Below are 19,394 nucleotides of genomic sequence, written 5' to 3' on the forward strand. Positions count from 1 at the left end.
AATGTGGCTGTTGGTGGAAAAGCTTCTTTTGACAATAAAAGAATTTCCTCAAAATAGGTTTTCAATAAATGCACTGAAGAAAAAAAACAGATGCTTTTGGAAATTCAACAGTCTCAAATACAAATACCTCATAGAGGGTTTTTTTTACAGAGTGGCGGTAAGCCCAATGCGGGCTTACCGATCGCTCTTCCGAGACTACCACCGATCCAATGTGACCGCTGGCAGTAGTCCCGCCCTGAGCACGCGCCACTTTCAGGGAAAAAAAGAAAACCCACTGAAATGTCTTGTGCGACGATAATCAGGCATCGCTGCACACTGGTGGGAGCCCTTATCGCCACCTCAATGGGTGGAGGTAAGTGCTCCCCGCCGCATGGCCACAAGGTAGGAGTTACCTCACCGTGTGGCCATTTTTTTCACCTTTTATCGGCTGCAGAAAAAACAGCCCCCACCGCTAGCGCAGCGCCCTTTTCCCGCAACTTGGTAAAAAAGACCCCAGAGTTCTCTAGATTCTTAACTTTTCTAGCCATATAAACTTCATCATTAATCAGGGCAGCCAGAATCTTCTAGATTCCAAACATTTACCAGACTAATTCTGTAATTGACTCTGTAATGTAGGTAAAACATTCTCAGCCTTCATTATAAGAACTGAAAGTCAACACAGTCCTCATTAACGAGGAAACAGATTCATCAGTGGCGTAGCCAAGGGTGGGCTCGGGTGGGCCCAGGCCCACCCATTTTGTGCTCAAGTCCACCCAGTAGCAGCACACCTATGATGAGGCTGGCAGGAATTCCCAAGCTCCACCAGCCGAAAACTCCCAACAACTCTCTCTCCTGCATACCTTGTAAACAGCAGATCTTCGCCTGCAGCGAGCAGCAACTGATACATGCTGTGGAGCTAACAAATGTAGTGTGTATTAGTTGCTGCTCGCTGCTGGTGAAAATCTGCTATTTAAAAGGTATGCGGGGGTAGGGGGAATGCTTGAGAGACCATATGGTATGCAGGCGAGAGAGGAAGAGACCAAATCACTTGTGGGATAAGGCGGAGTTCTTTTGCCCAGTGATCCCAAGAAACTTCTAAAAGAGGTTAGTGCCTAAAACAGAACCCCCCCCCCCCCCCCCTAGAAGGAAGATAAGGTAGACTGCACCCCCCCCCCCCCCCCCCCCACCATCTTAACATCCTTCTCCAGTATGAGGTAGCACTTTCCCTGGAGTCTAGTGGGAGGCAGGAGCTATCCCTGGTCATGCCTGGGTTTAAAATGGTGCTACTCAACCCTTAGCAGAAGTCTTATAGTACAACTATTAGGGGTTGAGGGAAGATATGATGGAGGTCTATAAAATAATGAGTAGAGTTGAACGGGTAGATGTGAAGCGTCTGTTCACGCTTTCCAAAAATACTAGGACTAGGGGGCATGCGATGAAGCTACAATGTAGTAAATTTAAAACGAATCAGAGAAAATGTTTCTTCACTCAACGTGTAATTAAACTCTGGAATTCGTTGCCAGAGAATGTGGTAAAGGCGGTTAGCTTAGCGGAGTTTTAAAAAGGTATGGACGGCTTCCTAAAGGAAAAGTCCATAGACTGTTATTAAATGGACTTGGGGAAAATCCACTATTTCTGGGATAAGCAGTATAAAATGTTTTGTACTTTTTGGGATCTTGCCAGGTATTTGTGATCTGGATTGGCCACTGTTGGAAACAGGATGCTGAGCTTGATGGACCTTTGGTCTTTCCCAGTATGGCAATACCTATGTACTTATGAGCTGCCACATATTTCCTTTGTAGTCAAACTACTCTTAAAATAGTGTAAAAAAGGAGGAAGTGACGTCATCGGAGAACATGGCCGCTTAAGTGCCGTGCTCCCGACTGCCCACCGCAATAATTAGCGTTTTCGAGCGTGAAAGCCCAACGTGCAACCGGGAAAAAACAGTGGCAGAACTAGCGGAGGGGAGAGATCCCGTCAGGGCCATGCAGAAGCGGGCGGACGCCGTCGATCTTTCACAGTTCGCATTCGCGAACGACGGGTCCAAAAAAAATATGGCGCCTCAATCGCTAGAGGAGACAGCGGACCAAATGGCAGCGGAGATCCCGTTTTCGGGGGACTTGTTTGCAACACAAGGCCGCGGAGACTCGGAGGGCGCTGGACTACCAGAACTCTGTGGCTGGATTCAAGAGATTCGCGCCGATTTGAAAGCGATGCGCTCAGAGCTGGCTACTCTTGGAAACGATCTCAGAGGAGAGATAAAGGAGCTGGGCCACAGAGTTGAGGAAGTGGAGAACAGCCTGGATGACCATGCGGAGACTCTGGGCTCTTTGGAGAGACAAATAGCCGATGAACGGCTAGGGCAACAAACAATCAATGATAAACTGGAGGACTTGGAAAACAGGAGTAGACGCCATAACCTCCGATTTCGTGGAATACCTGAGACCCCGACTTACCAAAATAGTGAAGAGGTGGTACAAAAGATTGTGAGTGCTATACTAGCGGACTCAGCTGACCCGATCCCACCAGAAAGTGTAAACCTGGAACGGGCCCACCGGGCACTGGGAGCCAATAGACGAAATCTCGCTAAGGACATAATTGCATGTTTCCAGGACTTCAAATTAAAAGAACGAGTATTAGCTGCGGCTCGAAAAACAACAGACTTCCAATGGGACTCGTACCCTATAGAAATTTATCAGGACCTGGCCGCGATCACATTAAAGCGTAGAGCAGATCTTAAGCCACTTACTACCAAATTGAGAGACTTGGGGATTCGCTATCGTTGGAGATACCCGTTTGCGATAGCATTCTACAAAGATGGACAACAGTATCAAATAAAATCACTAGCAGAGGCCCACGAGATTCTCCAGGGAGATCAGCAGGCAGATCCGCTGTCCACGCCAGCTGCCTCACGGCCAGTCCAAGGTCAGCGAACCCACCCGAAATGGCAGAGAGTAGGCCAGAGGCGTCTGCAACGCCAGAAGTCAGCGGGACGCCTCACCTGAGAGATTTCCGGTTTGCGGGAGGCTGGGTGAAAGATGGCCGGCTGAAGGCTAACGGTACACTCGAGGAGGCGAGTGGAACTGGCTGTCTGTTTAACTGTGGACATATGGTTGAAAAGTTAAGTTGGGTCGAAGATATTATGCCCGGGGTGCTTAGAGGGCTATTAGATAAAAGTTAATGTTTGGCTGAGTTTGAAGGTGGAAGAGGGCAAGAGGGTCACTTCCCCCCATCTAAGTTCCGACCTAATTGTGGGATCGGATGTTAAAGTTATGGGGTAAGGTTGAGGGGAGGGGGGAGGAGGGTGGGGAAGCTGAAATTGGTTGGGGTATTATGCTATTGGAGGGAGGAGGGTGGGGAAGAGAGGGAAAAGGGACTATCATCTTGGTACACGTTAAGGTTCTCAGTGAATTAGATATCATATTACTATTCTGCCATGTGTAAATATGTTACCATAAATGTACGGGGTTTAAATTCCCCGCAAAAGCGTAAGCAGATGTTCAGAGAAATGCTGCGCCAAAAGGCAGATGTGGTGTTTCTACAAGAGACCCATCTCAAAAGACAACATGAACACCTAGTAAAGCATAAACACTATCCCAACATAATCTGTGCATCCAGTATAGAAGATAAAAAAAAAAAAGGGGTTTTGATTGCGCTCTCGAGTTCTCACCCGTGGATAATACATAAAACAGTTAAAGATAAGAAGGGCAGATATTTACTGCTGATAGTCTCTAGAGGTAATGTGTACTACACACTATTGTGTGTTTATGCACCCAATGAGGGCCAAAAGGTGTTCCTGGCAGAACTGGAGCGGGTCCTACGGGATCATGTCAAAGGCAATTTGATTGTGGGAGGAGATTTTAATTTGACAACTAACCCACAATTGGATAATTCGGGTGGTGCAGAAAGCTATGCCAAAGGAGAGCGTATGGCCTTTAGGGCATGGATGGCAAGATGGGGACTCATGGACCTATGGCGAGACACTCATGGGTTAGAAAAAGACTACACTCATTATGCACCCACACATAACACATACTCGAGAATTGATTATTGGTTGGGTGATGTGACCATGAGATCCAAAATAGATAAGGTGGAGATAGAACCATGTACCTGGTCAGACCATTCTATGGTAGTACTAACAATGCTATCAGATACTCGGAAGAAAAGGCGAAAGCCCTGGAGATTAAATGAGGCATTGTTATTGGACCCACAAAATATACCTATAATAGAAAACTATATTATGGAATATATAAAGTATAATGACACGGGAGAGGTGCACCCAGCCCACGTGTGGGAGGGCATGAAAGCGGTCCTGAGAGGTCAATTAATAGCTTTACAGTCCCATACCACCAAAAAAAAGATAGAGCAAGAGGCTGACTTGCGAAAAAAGATAGAAACCAGTGAGAGAGCACATAAAAGGGATCAGACAGATACAAAAATGTTGCAGGAATTACAACAATATAGGGCCCAGCTTAATGAGTTGCAATTATTAGATATAGCACATCAGATGCAACAAGCCCAGCAAGAACATTTCGAATTTGGGAACAGAGCTAGTAGACTGTTGGCCAACAAATTAAAAAAGCAAGTTCAGAGGAATTATATATCGAGTATATATGATGACACGGGTAAACTGTTAACTCAAGCAGAGGAGATACAAACAACATTCTGGGACTATTATGACCAAATATATAAATCAGAGCAGGAAACAGCCCAGGGAGATATAGAGAAATATCTACAGGAGGTCAGGCTCCCAAGACTATCTGAAGAAGCGACTGAAACCTTGTCAATCCCTATGACATTAGAAGAAATTGAGACAGTGATCAGGAAAATGCCTACGAATAAAGCCCCAGGGCCGGATGGCTTTCCCGCACGTTTCTATAAAATGTTTGCCAAATGGTTGGGCCCCTTGTTGCTGAAGGTAATAACATCTTTTGATGAGGCAGGGGAGTTACCATATTCCTGGAGACTGGCTGAAGTAGTCTTAATACAGAAACCGGGAAAAGATCCCATGAGCTGTGGTTCGTATAGGCCCATATCGCTATTAAATATTGATTATAAAATCTTCACTAAAATCCTTGCAAATAGGTTGCAAAAAATGTTACCACATATTATACATGAGGATCAGGCGGGATTTATTGAGGGCAGACAGACGTTTGATAATATCAGAAGCCTCTTGCATATCATCCAGCAGGCGTCTGATGAGACAGAATCAGTAATTTTGTTCTCGGTTGACGCGGAAAAGGCCTTTGACCGAGTGGAATGGTCCTTTTTATTTACAGTCTTAGAACAGATAGGAATGGGAGGGAGGTTTCTAAAGTGGTTACAATTATTATACACAAGCCCTATGGCAATGCTAAAAATAAATGGCTCCCACACGAAATTGCTGAACCTGGGAAGAGGGACGAGACAGGGTTGTGCAGTTTCTCCTCTGCTTTTTGCACTCTCAATTGAACCCTTAGCTAAGAAGATCAGGGAGCATGGGAATATACGGGGAGTAATTAGAGGGAAGCGAGAGCATAAGATTATGCTCTTCGCTGATGATGTGCTGATGACATTGGCTCATCCTGCACAATCGCTTGGGCAGGTGATGGAGGAGTTGCAACAATATGGGAAGATGTCGGGATTTAAAATAAATGTAAATAAATCAGAGATACTTAATCTTACCATGCCTCAGGATGAGGCCCAGAGGTTGAAAGCATTATATCCAATTCAATGGGCAACCAAAACAATCAGATATCTAGGCATAATGGTCACATCTAGGATTGAGAACATAGTCCAGGAAAATTTCCCAAAGAAACTGAGGGAGTTGTTCGAGGAGCTGGACAGATGGGAAGGCCTAACAATAACATGGCTAGGTAGAATTCAGGCCGTAAAGATGATGCTTCTACCTAAATTGCTGTACTTGTTTCTGGCACTCCCATTGCCGATTCCCCGAACCTTCTTTCAACAATTAAATAAGAAAATGTTTGCATATATTTGGAGAAAGAGACCACCAAGGGTACGAAGGAGTATGATGTTTCAAACTCCAGCAAAGGGTGGAATGGGAGTCCCTAATTTTTATCTGTATTACCAGGCAGCACAACTTAGGATTCTAGCGGGGTGGGATTCAAGGAACAGCAAGAAGTGGCTACATTGGGAAAGAGCGTGGTTGGGGACCCGATACCTGAGGGACATACTATGGGGCCCGGGAAGGGAGATCTTAGCAGCAGCAGGGAAAGTCCCGATGGGTCTCAAACACTTACTAAATACATGGCTCCAAGTTAGGAGAAAGGTGTTTCCAGATAGAAAGTACTTTCTACAGACGGCTATACGAGGTGCACCGGGCTTCCCCCTTGGAGAAGAAGAGAGAACGTACTCAATATGGGCCAAGAAAGGGCTTGATAGACTAGGACAGCTATGGAGTAATGGGGAAATAAAATCCTTTGAAGATTTACAGGAAGAGTTTGATCTAGAGGAAAGAGATCTGGTATTTTATGTCTGCTTAAGGAGTTACATTTTGAAATGAGCCAGGGATGAACTAGAACTGACTGAGACAGGGTTGGAGCAAGCGATGAGAGGGGGAGATGGGAAAGGTAGCATAACACGACTGTATAGAGCATTACTCCTCCTCTCGTCGCCCCAAGGCTTTTATACGAGGAGATGGGAGGAGGATCTCCGGACACAGTACTCGGAGGAGTGGTGGGCGGTTGGATATAGACATCTGTTGAAACTGACCGTGGCCCAGTCATTGGCAGAAAACGGATATAAAATCTTGTATAGATGGTATTATACGCCGATGCGATTACATAAAATTTATCCACAGATTACAACAGACTGTTGGAGAGAATGTGGGGGACGAGGGACATTTTGGCACATCTGGTGGGATTGTCCCCGGGTTCAGGGGTTTTGGACCGAGATTCTAGATATGATATTTGACATGTTAAAGATAAAATACCCAGCTCAAGCCCAGTATTGCTTACTGAATGCACGTCCGGGGAAGAGCCCTATACATTGCCATAAGTTGGTTATCCATCTCCTGGGAGCAGCTAAAATAGCGTTAGCTCAAGCCTGGAGACAGAAAGAAGTCCCCAAAATGCAGATAATAAAAGGTAGACTGCACCATCTCTATCAAATGTCAAAGTTGACAGCTATCCGTAAAGGGCAAATACAACAATTCCAAAAAATATGGCATGTGTATGAACAATGGAAAGGAATTTAGTGAGGATATGTTCTGTACCGATGATGGGTGGGGGGGAGGGGGGATAAGGGGAGTTTAGGGGATCAAAAATATCTGATGTAATTGGAGGCTGGGAATAGTTATGTTATGTTTAGGTAATGACCATCACATTCTATTGAAGAGCATTTATTTTGTATGTTAAGGAAAATGAAAAATTGATGTTAATATACCAAATGGTGTATACTGTTGGCTAAGGTGTATTGAAGTTACAGAATTTGGTTGTCATTTGTGATATGCACTTATTCATTAATAAAAAGATTACATAAAAAAAAAAAATAGTGTAAAAAAGCAAGAATGATGGGCTGCATGGTGAAGACCAAGCAGTGGTGTGCTGGTAAATTTTTAACAACAGGCTCTCTCTCTCAAACACCTCTGCGCCCCCCCCCCCCCCCCCAAAAAAAAAACAAACATTTGCAGAACTGGCTATACCCGGGGAGAGAACGTGCTTTCAAACAATCCTTACATCCAAATTTACCTTCTTTTAATGTAAAAAAAAAATAAATCCTTTATCCTCCATCTTTTAAGACACTGCCTACCTGCTGGATAGTGATGGCACCAGTGAAGACTAACTCAAAATAACCTGGCTGTTCCTTAGCTGGGCCCTAGTATTACCATATTAAAAATGCGACCATACCAACCCTCTGTGGTTATGCTCCACTAATAAATTAAAAGATTAACTGGATTTCTTGAAAGGATTATATAAACTTAGGATGCATCATGACTAGGGACACACACATACGCTTATTTATTCAATATCACAATTCTTCATACCGCCACAAAACAACCTTTTAGGGTAGATAGTGTTCACAATGAGCTCCTTTTATTACCGACCAGACAAAGATAAGAGTTTTCAGTTTTGGCACAGTATAAGTTATCATAAGAACAAAATATAAGAAAACCAATATTGGCTGCATTAGGGGCTTATATAGCCCATCCTATATAATAAAAAGCACCTCCAACATTCTGAAGATGACTCCATGGCACTGTGGCAGTGTAGGATTCGTAAGTCTGTAGTTCAGCGTTTCATTGGCTCTCACTGTCAACGAAGAACCAATCAGACAGAATGGAACTTGGAGGAGGGAAGTGGAGTGGATTGAATCTCTAACAAACAATCATATACAGGGAGGTACGAACATCAGTGGAGGCAAGTGCACAGAACGGAAGGGAAGATAAACATTTAATCACTTTGTCACTCACACACATACACACACACAGACATCACACACACACACTCAATCACTCTGTGTATCTCTCTCTTACACTGTCTGTAAAACACACTGTCACTCTCTCACATGGGCAACTGTATATTGCATTCTCACGAGTAAGGAGCTCTTCTGATGTGACTGTTAAACTGATTGAAGGGCCTGAACAAGGAAAACTTTTACCACATTGTAACCCAGTTTACACAAAAAATATTGTATATAAAGAAATCTTACACATGTAAACAACAATTATATTCAGAATACAACCATGGAAACATTAATGGCAGGAACTCATTACATTGCTAGCGCCCGTTTCATTGCGTTAAGAAACGGGCCTTTTTTACTAGTTTATGTATAAACAAAATAAATCTGCATGAAACAAAATATTTGACTAATAAAACCACTTCCCCCTGAAACATGTTCAAAACAGAATAATCCATTTGTGTATCTAAAAGGTAAACTTCTACAAAACAGTTGCAAAGGTCTAAAATACAGACTAACGCATGCATCCAGTTTTTCCTACCTGTGCACGCAGCAATGGAATGCACTACCGCTTAACCTAAAAACTATTTACGAACTAACAAACTTTCGGAAATCTCTAAAGACCTACCTCTTCAGCAAGGCATACCACAATGATCAATAACTGTAAATGTAATACTTCTCACTTATTTATACTTGAAATTGTTATCCTCTCATATTTGTTTACTTCATCTTACTATGCAAGACATGTTCTCTATGCAATACAAACTTATCTAATCTAGTAAGGCAAATGCCTTAAAGATACATTGTAAGCCACATTGAGCCAGCAAATAGGTGGGAAAATGTGGGATACAAATACAATAAATAATAATGAAGATCTGATTCTATGTGTGCCCCAATGAAAGGAGAGTTTAATTCTACTTCCATTTAATTTCAATATATTCCATCAACTTTATAACACCAGGCTTCCCATGGTAGATTACAACAACAACAACAGTTAAGAGGAACCCATCAGGAAATAGGATATCCTCACTGAAATTTGGCCATCTGTATTGTATACATTTATTTTTATAATGTAGAAAAATGAGCACAAAATACAGAGTTTAAAATTGCTGTTTCTACCAGCTATAATAATTTCTTAAAATGTGTTAGTGATATTCAATTGTTATTTCATGAAATTTATATCTAGACTATATGGGAAGCTTTCAAATAAATTAAAAAAGCTGTCCAATAAGTAAAAAAAAACAAAAAAAACTTTTGACCTCTACTTTTTAAGGCACTACCTATCCCAGTGATGGGCAACCTTTTGAGCTTGGTGTGTCAAAATTCACCAAAACACCGAGCATAACTCGGGTGGTGTGTCACTTCAAGAAAAATCACTGCTACTAGGACCGCCCCCGGGCCCCCCTACCCGATATCGCTGCCCACCCGAGGTCGCCGGGCCCCCCCTCCACCCGTTACCAGGCCCGGAACTAACCTTAAAGCCTCCTTTCACGTTGCAGCAAGCAGCAGCAGGGCAGACCTCTCCTCCTTCCTTCTGTGCTCCACCCTCGCGGACGTTACATCAGGCGAGGTCAGGACAAGGAAGGAAGGAGTGGCCTGCCCTGCTGCTGCTTGCTGCGACGTGAAAGGAGGCTTTAAGGTTAGTTTCCGGGAGCGAGGAGGGAGAGCGGACCACATTGCGGCGGCGCCGCGTGTCATCGAAAATGGCTACGCGTGTCAGTGCTGACACGCATGTCATAGGTTCGCCATCAAGGACCTATCCAATTGAAACAGCTTTAGAGTTGGTACACAGAAGATGGGCAATAAAGAACAAGAACGTGGATGCAGCAGCTCATAGGTTTGCTTGCTTTGAGGAGATGACAGATATGCGGGGGGGGGGGGGGGGGGGGGGCAGTGAAAACAGAGATTTACCAAACTGGCTTCCTTACCGTGGTGAAGTAGATAGGCAGCACAGCAGACTCATCAGTTTCTTTCAAACCTCCTTGGTCCCAACTCCCGAGTGTCCTTTGACTGCCGCGTCCTGCCTACGCAGAAACAGCAAGTTGAATCAGAGTAGGCGGGATGTGGCAGCAGAAGGACCTCGACGCTGGCAATGCATCCTGACCTGTTCTAACCACCGCCTGCAGCTACTACAGGTACGGTAGAGAAGTGGACAATGACAGGCGGGGGCAGAGAGGTTGAGGGAGAGAGGGAGTGGATGCGAGAGGCAAGAGAGAAACCGAAGGGACAAAATAAAACTTAAAATGCATGGGGCAGCAGGAAGAGCAGCAGGGGAGAGAAAATCGGAACACGGACGGTGCGTGCAGCAAGTGGGGTTTTTTTTTTGGGGGGGGGGGGGCGGCCGGGGGACAATGCTCCCCCAACCACTTCACTACTACTACAAATCTGTCCTCCCTCAACAAACGAGCCCCCCAGCCCAGCAACAAGTCTGATTAAAATAATTCTTACCAGAGGCAGGGTATGCTGCTTGCTGACGGTGTAGGGCTCCACGACCAGCTGAGCGCTGCTGAGGTGAACCAGGCAGCCCACGAGTGACGAGCACACAAATACCTTGCCAATGCAGCACGAGGAGGCAGGGCTGCCACACACCATGCATGCACCAATATCAGGTGACAGCTGGTGTGTTTGAGCATGCGTGCCTCCAGCCTCCCGCTGTAATTTGTAGGGGGGGGGGGAAAAAAAACTTTGTCCTGTCCCTGCTGACAGCTGAACAACCGATTCGCAAAATTCTTCAAAAATGAACAACCGGCTCTGCAGCGCCGGTGCGAGCCGGCTCCAGCACACCACTGAGACCAAGCCTTAAAGATATACAAAATAACTCACATTACTTCAATATGCAGTAAGCTCACCTCATTCATCTCTTGTCTTCTAAGTGTCAACTCAAAATTTCATAACCTAGATTTACATATTTGTTTTAGTAAATTACAAAATGGTAGGCCTACAAGTGTTTTACATCAATATGAATGTTTTCATCAAAGCAGTTCATAAAGGTACTTCTCTATGACAGATCAACAAAGTATGAGTAATACTATATTTTTACAGATATAATCACTCACTATATAAATTTTTACAAACCATGCCTACCCCTTGCGCGCTATATATGTGAGCGTGCTGTACCAGTGTATTTTTACTAAGATGCGCCTAGGTGTAATTTTTTACCTTGTGGATTTCTCAGGCACCATATATAGAATCTAGCCATATATGCATAAAAATATAGTAATCTTCAAAGAAAAATGACCTAATTACAATACTTACAACATAATAAACCGGAGCAGATCTTTTGTACCCAACATCCCAGTATAAAGTGATGGATTCTCTCCATAGGAGTACATCTTTATAGCAGGGAAATATGTGACACTTTGTTTCTTGCAGGCATCAGGCCACTCAGCACAGTCAACTCTGCTCAGTAAAACATCAGCTGTTTCTAGAGAAGGAGACACAATGTGTTTCAAATATTTATAATTTTTCAGCTATTAACTGTAACTATTCAAGAAATTAGTTTCATTTTAATATTTGCTTCTACAGAAAACCTTCATGAATGCTACCCACAGTTCAAACCTTAAATAATTTGAACTAAACAGCGCTGTTTAATGGTATTTGCAGTACTGATTGGTTACGAGATGCGTGACACTATATTCCTGCAGCTGTAGCACTCTTGTGGTTCTTGCTTGACATATTGTGACAAAGCAAGTTCTGTTCAAGATACATTACTCCTGAGGCAGGCACTGTGCACCGAAACACGAGTCCATGTCGAGTCTGCTTGCATATTTACCAATAAAATATCTTCAATAATACTATATCTCTTTGGTTGGATTGGAAGGCTGTTCATACATCCCTACTCTTTCCTGCTTGGATTTTATATGTAGGGTTGCTTTTCCTTTTTTTTTTTTGTGCTTAAGATATACATGTATCAGATCATCAGAAATGAAGTTCTCCATGTAGAAAGCAAAGGTAGAAAAACTAATACTGGACACTAATAAATTAATAGCACTGAGGAATTTTGCTGGATTAGTGCAAAATAGACCTCAAGAAAGTAAAGTGATAAAAATGTCAATCTTATACTGCAAGCACTGAATAAAGTATCAGCAAAAGATCTATGTGATGTGCCATGTTTCCAACAAGCATGTTAGTTCATTACCTACCATGTTATTCATATATATATATTTCTTTTTTTTTTTCAGTATTCTAGCTCATGCCTTTCCATTGGTAGTTCAAGGCAAGTTGCATTCAATAAAACTAGGTAATTCCCCTGTCCACAGCATGCTCACAACCTGAGGCAATGGAGGGTTAAGTGACTTGCCCAAGGCTATAAAAATGCCAATGAGATTCAAACCCTGGTCTCTCTGGTTCACTGCCTGTTGCTCTAACCACTAAGCTACTCATATACCTTGCCCGAGAACTGTAAATTGTTCAGCTGTATTCATTTTTTTAAAGTCTTCCAATATCTCATTTTTTTCATTCAAAGATCGCTGCAACTCTTCAACTTTATGACGCAAAATCTTAAGTTCATCCTCTGCTATCAATATTCATGTTTCTACCTGGCCTATATGTTTGCAGTTAAAATTTGATAGATGACCTGATATAAAACTTGTCAAACTTACTTTCCAAAGCTACTTCTACTGCTTGCATCATATTTTCCACAATCATCATCTAGGCTACATCCTCCTGTGTGTGGGCTATTTTAGGGTTTGCCTGCTTTTGTTCTTTCTAAGCATTTCAAACCATTTTTTCTGCTATCTCCTGAACAGTTTATTTATTTATTACATTTGTACCCTGCGCTTTCCCACATACAGCAGGTTCAATGCGGCTTACATAGTAAGCGAATGATACATACCTGTAGCAGGTTTTCTCCGAGGACAGCAGCCTGATTGTTCTCACGACTGGGTGACGTCCAGGCAAGCCCCCTCCAACCGGAAAAAAGTCTTGCGGGAGGTCCCGCACGTGGAGCACGCCCATCGCACATGCGCGGCCGTCTTCCCGCCCATGCACGACCGCTCCCGCTCAGATAAGTAAAAAGCAAAGGAATAAGAAATAACAGCTCCAAGGGGGAGGAGGGAGGGTAGGTGAGAACAATCAGCCTGCTGTCCTCGGAGAATACCTGCTACAGGTATGTATCATTCGCTTTCTCTGAGGCCAAGCAGGCTGCTTATTCTCATGACTGGGGTATCCCTAGCTCCCAGGCTCACTCAAAACAACAAACAGGGTCAATTGGGCCTCGCAACGGCGAGGACATAACAAAAATTGACCTACGAAGAACAACTAACTGAGAGTGCAGCCTGAACAGAATAAAACTGGGCCTAGAAGGGTGGAGTTGGATTCTAAACCCCGAACAGATTCTGCAGCACCAACTGCCCAAACTGACTGTCGCGTCGGGTATCCTGCTGGAGGCAGTAATGAGATGTGAATGTGTGGACTGAAGACCACGTCGCAGCCTTGCAAATCTCTTCAATAGTGGCTGACTTCAAGTGGGCCACTGACACCGCCATGGCTCTAACACTATGAGCCGTGACATGACCCTCAAGAGTCAGCCCAGCCTGGGCGTAAGTGAAAGAAATGCAATCTGCTAGCCAATTGGAGATGGTGCGTTTCCCAACAGCAACTCCCTTCCTGTTGGGGTCAAAAGAAACAAACAATTGGGCGAACTGTCTGTGGCGGCTGGTCCGCTCCAGATAGAAGGCCAATGCTCTCTTGCAGTCCAATGTGTGCAACTGACGTTCAGCAGGGTGGGTATGCGGACGGGGGGAAAATGTTGGCAAGACAATTGACTGGTTCAGATGGAACTCTGACACCACCTTTGGCAGGAACTTAGGGTGAGGGCGGAGGAGTACTCTGTTATGATGAAATTTGGTATAGGGAGCATGGGCTACCAAGGCTTGAAGCTCACTGACCCTCCGAGCTGAAGTGACTGCCACCAAGAAAATGACCTTCCAAGTCAAGTACTTCAGATGGCAAGAAGCCTGTGGCTCAAAAGGAGGTTTCATCAGCTGGATGAGGACGACGTTGAGATCCCATGACACTGTAGGAGGCTTGACAGGGGGCTTTGACAAAAGCAAACCTCTCACGAACCGAACGACTAAAGGCTGTCCCGAGATAGGCTTACCCTCTACATGATAATGGTAAGCACTAATCGCACTAAGATGGTTCCTTACTGAGTTGGCCTTGAGACCAGACTCCGATAAGTGTAGAAGGTATTCAAGCAGGGTCTGTGCAGGACAAGAGCGAGGTTCTAGGGCCTTGCTGTCACACCAGACGACAAACTTCCTCCACTTGAAAAAGAAACTCTTCTTAGTGGAATCCTTTCTAGAAGCAAGCAAGACTCGGGAGACACCCTCAGAAAGACCCAAGGCAGTAAAATCTATGCCCTCAACATCCAGGCCATGAGAGCCAGAGACTGGAGGTTGGGATGCAGAAGCGCCCCCTCATTCTGAGTGATGAGGGTTGGAAAACACTCCAATCTCCACGGTTCTTCGGACGACAACTCCAGAAGAAGAGGGAACCAGATCTGACGGGGCCAAAAGAGCGCAATCAGAATCATGGTGCTGCGGTCTTGCTTGAGTTTCAGCAAGGTCTTCCCCACCAAAGTTATGGGAGGATACACGTACAGAAGTCCGTTCCCCCAATGCAGGAGGAAGGCGTCCGACGCTAACCTGTCGTGGGCCTGCAGCCTGGAACATAATAGAGGCAGCTTGTGATTGGTCTGTGTGGCGAAAAGATCCACCGAGGAGGTGCCCCACTCCTGGAAGATCTTGCGTACCACACTCGAATTGAGCGGCCATTCATGCGGTTGCATGAGTCTGCTCAATCTGTCGGCCAGACTGTTGTTTACGCCTGCCAGGTACGTGGCTTGCAGAAGCATGCCATGCTGGCGAGCCCAACGCCACATCCCGACGGTTTCCTGACACAGGGGGCGAGAACCGGTGCCCCCCTGCTTGTTGATGTAGTACATCGCAACCTGGTTGTCTGTCCGAATTTGTATAACTTGAAAGGACAGCTGATCTCTGAAAGCCTTCAGCGCGTTCCGGACCGCTCTCAACTGCAGGAGGTTGATCTGTAGACCAGATTCCTGGAGGGACCACAGTCCTTGAGTGTGAAGCCCATCGACATGGGCTCCCCACCCTAGGAGGGATGCATCCATCGTCAGCACCTTTTGCGGCTGAGGAATTTGGAATGGGCGTCCCAAGATCAAATTGGATCGAATCGTCCACCAGCGGAGTGAAGTGCGAAAACTGGCGGGCAGTCGGACTGCATCCTCTAGATTCCCCGTAGCCTGATACCACTGGGAAGCTAGGGTCCATTGAGCTGGTCTCATGTGAAGACGTGCCATGGGAGTCACATGGACTGTAGAGGCCATATGGCCCAGGAGTCTAAACATCTGCCGAGCTGTGATCTGCTGGGACGCGCTGGCCCAGGAAGCGAGGGATAGAAGTGTCTGCGCCCTTGCCTCGGGGAGATAGGCATGAGCCGTCTGTGTATTCAGCAGGGCTCCAATGCATTCAAGTTGCTGGACTGGGCGGAGATGGGGCTTTGGGTAGTTTATCACAAACCCCAGTAGCTCCAGAAGTTGAATAGTCCTCTGCATGGACTGTAGAGCTCCTGCCTCCGAGGTGCTCTTCACCAGCCAATCGTCAAGGTAAGGGAACACCCGCACCCTCAGCTTGCATAGTGAAGCCGCAACCACCACTAGGCACTTCGTGAACACCCGTGGCGCAGAGGCGAGCCCAAAGGGCAGCACACAATACTGGAAATGCTGTGTCCCCAGGAATCGCAGATACTGTCTGTGAGCTGGCAGTATCGGGATGTGGGTATAAGCATCCTTTAAATCCAGGGAGCATAGCCAATCGTCTTTCTGAATCATGGGGAGAAGGGTGCCCAAGGAAAGCATCCTGAAATTTTCTCGGACCAGAAATTTGTTCAGGCCTCTCAGGTCTAGGATGGGACGCATCCCCCGTTTTCTTTTCCACAAGGAAGTACCTGGAATAGAATCCCAGCCCTTCTTGCCCTGGTGGTATGGGCTTGACCACATTGGCGCTGAGAAGGGTGGAGAGTTCCTCTGCAAGTACCTGCCTGTGGTGGGAGCTGAAGGACTGAGCTCCCGGCGGGCAATTTGGCGGAGTCGAGATCAAATTGAGGGCGTACCCACACCGCACTATTTGGAGAACCCACCAGTCGAAGGTTATGAGAGGCCAGCGTTGGTGAAAAAATTTTAACCTCCCCCCGACCGGCAGATTGTCCAGAACGGGCACTTGTATGGCAGCTATGCTCTCTTGGATCCAGTCAAAAGCCCATCCCCTGCTTTTGCTGGGGAGCTGAAGGGCCTGCTTGGTCGCATGCTGTTGACGTGAACGAGTGCGCTGGGGCTGAGCCTGGGAAGGCTGCCGGGAAGGAGGATTGTACCTATGCTTGGTGTAAGCGTAAGAAGCAGTCTTCTTTCCCCTGAAAAATCGCCTACCTGAAGAGGTAGGTGCTGAAGGCGCCCGGTGGGAGAGATTGTCGAGGGCGGTTTCCCGCTGGTGGAGCTGTTTGACCAACTACTCGATTTTCTCACCAAAAATGTTATTCCCCCGGCAAGGGACATCCGCCAGCCGCTGCTGGGTCCGGTTGTCCAGGTCAGAGGCGCGCAGCCATGAGAGTCTGCGCATCACTATACCTTGGGCAGCAGCTCTGGATGCAACGTCACAAGTGTCATAAATACCCCTGGACAGGAATTTGCGACACGCCTTCAGCTGCCTGACCACCTCCTGAAAAGGCCTGGACTGCTCCGGCGGAAGCTTATCAACCAGGTCCACCAGTTGCCTCACATTATTCCGCATGTGAATGCTCGTGTAGAGCTGGTAAGACTGGATTCTTGGTCACGAGCATGGAGGAATGATATGCCTTCCTCCCAAAAGAGTCCAGAGTGCGAGACTCACGCCACGGGGGCGCCGAGGCGGCATCCCTCAAACTCTTGGCTCTCTTGAGAGCAGAATCCACAACCGCGGAGTCGTGTGGCAACTGAGTCCTCATCAACTCCAGGTTAGTGTGGACCCTATACTGGGACTCCGCTTTCTTCAGGATGGTGGGGTTAGATAAGGGCTTCAACCAGTTCCGAAGCAATGTCTCCTTCAGGACATTGTGCAATGGTACCATGGAAGACTCTCTAGGTGGTGATGGATAGTCGAGGACCTCGAGCATCTCGGCCCATCCACAGTAACCACAGGGAAGGGAATGCTCACGGACATGTCCCTAACAAAGGAGGCAAAGGAAAGGCTCTCCGGTGGCGAGAGCTTCCTTTCCAGTGAAGGAGTGGGGTCAGAGGGAAGACCACAGGACTCCTCGGAAGAGAAATACCTGGGATCCTCCTCCTCCCCCCACGAGGCCTCCTCCTCGGTGTCGGACATGAGCTCCCTGACCTCCGTCCGAAACCAGGCCCGTCTCGACTCAGAGGAACCACGTCCTCGATGATGGCATCGAGAGGTGGACTCCCGCGCCGGCAGGGACGAAGCTCCCTCCATCAACATCGACGGGGATTCCACCTGAGCGGCGGCCGAGACTGATGCGCAAGTGGTACCGGTGTCGACGACCGTATCACAGGGCCAGAGCCAGCCAGTGCTTCCGTCAACGGTGCCGAGGGCGCAAGCACCCCTGGCACCGGGAGCGACTAATGCAGCAGCCCTTCCAGGATACCTGGAAGAATGGCTTGGAGGCGCTCGTCCAGAGTCTCTGTCGGGAAAGGCTAAGGGGCTGGTGCAGGAGTCGGTGCTCGAATCTGCACGGGGCCAGGAGACGGTACCGGACTGCCCGACGACCGACACACTGACACCTCCTGGATGGAGAGGGAGCGGTCCTCCCGGCATCAACGCTTCTCGGGTGCCGAATCTCTCGATGCCCCGGAGCTCCCAGTACCGTGTGAAGGGGGCGACCGATGACGATGCCTCTTAGCTGACTTCTTGCGATGCACGTCATCGGCGCTCTGCGGTACCAACGAGGAGGACATGGAATCCACACGCCTCCTCGGGGTCGGGTCCGTAAGGGGTTGGTCCCGAGGGCTCTGCACAGCAGGAACCGCCGAGGTAGGTGGAGGCCCACTCGGCTGCTCACTGCTCCCAGTGAGAGGTGGTCGTTGGGCCTGTAGTACCTGTACTCCTGAGGTCGATGCCATGTCCGGTGCTGAAGTTTACGCCACCAGTGCCGATGCTGCTGACGTCGACACCGAAGGGCTGGTGCAAGCTCCAAAAATACGGTCCCGTTGAGCTTGTCTCGCTACCTGTGACCGCTTCTTTAAGCCGAGACACAAGTTGCACGCTTTGGGATTATGCACAGGCCCGAGGCACTGAAGGCACCAAGTGTGGGTGTCGGAAAGCAAGATCTGCCAGCTGCACCGACCACACTTTTTGAAGCTGCTGGATGGCGCCACTAAACAAAGAAAAAGCGGACAAGGCCGCTAAACCGGTTTCCAAGGGCTGACACAGAGAGGGACGCAATGCAGTCTCTCTCCAAGCGCGGAAAACAAAAAACTGAGCAGGAGCGGTCGCGCATGTGTGGGAAGACGGCCACACATGCGCGGTGGGCATGCCCCATGTGCGGGACCTCCCACGAGACTTTTTTCCGGTTGGAGGGGGCTGCCGTGGACGTCACCCAGTCATGAGAACAAGCAGCCTGCTTGTCCTCTGAGAAAATAGAATTATAAAGTATTATATGGAGAATATTACAACCTGATATAAACATAGTAGTAGTAAGGTTTAAGAATATGTGAATTGAACATGGAAATATATCCTATCAATTATTGTAGTTCTCCTCCTACCTTTAATCAGGACTACAGGTTTTTTTTTTTACCATAGTGTTTATTTTCTACTATATTTTAGATCGTAAGCTGCCCTGAAGGTACCCCAATAGGGCGTGACAGTAAAACTACAATAAACTTGAAACCTGATAAAATCATTTATGGGATATTTTTAGTGTTCTTCTGGAATTACTGATGTTTATGTGTGAAAACATATACATTGTAGATCCCACATATAACAGGTGCAGAGATCTAA

The 19,394-nt window shown here is 46.7% G+C and overlaps 1 protein-coding gene across 1 annotated transcript in view; it reads right to left on the bottom strand.

Moving 5' to 3' along the window:
- Window positions 1–19,394, bottom strand: part of TXNDC16 (thioredoxin domain containing 16) — a 196,347-nt gene that overhangs the window by 50,817 nt on the left and 126,136 nt on the right. The window contains exon 15 of the mRNA XM_030215380.1: window positions 11,635–11,803. Coding sequence (XP_030071240.1) covers window positions 11,635–11,803 — 169 coding nt within the window. The remainder of the gene's footprint in view (window positions 1–11,634; window positions 11,804–19,394) is intronic.

The sequence above is a fragment of the Microcaecilia unicolor genome, chromosome 9, assembly GCF_901765095.1.
Source record: "Microcaecilia unicolor chromosome 9, aMicUni1.1, whole genome shotgun sequence".
Lineage (NCBI taxonomy): Eukaryota > Metazoa > Chordata > Amphibia > Gymnophiona > Siphonopidae > Microcaecilia > Microcaecilia unicolor.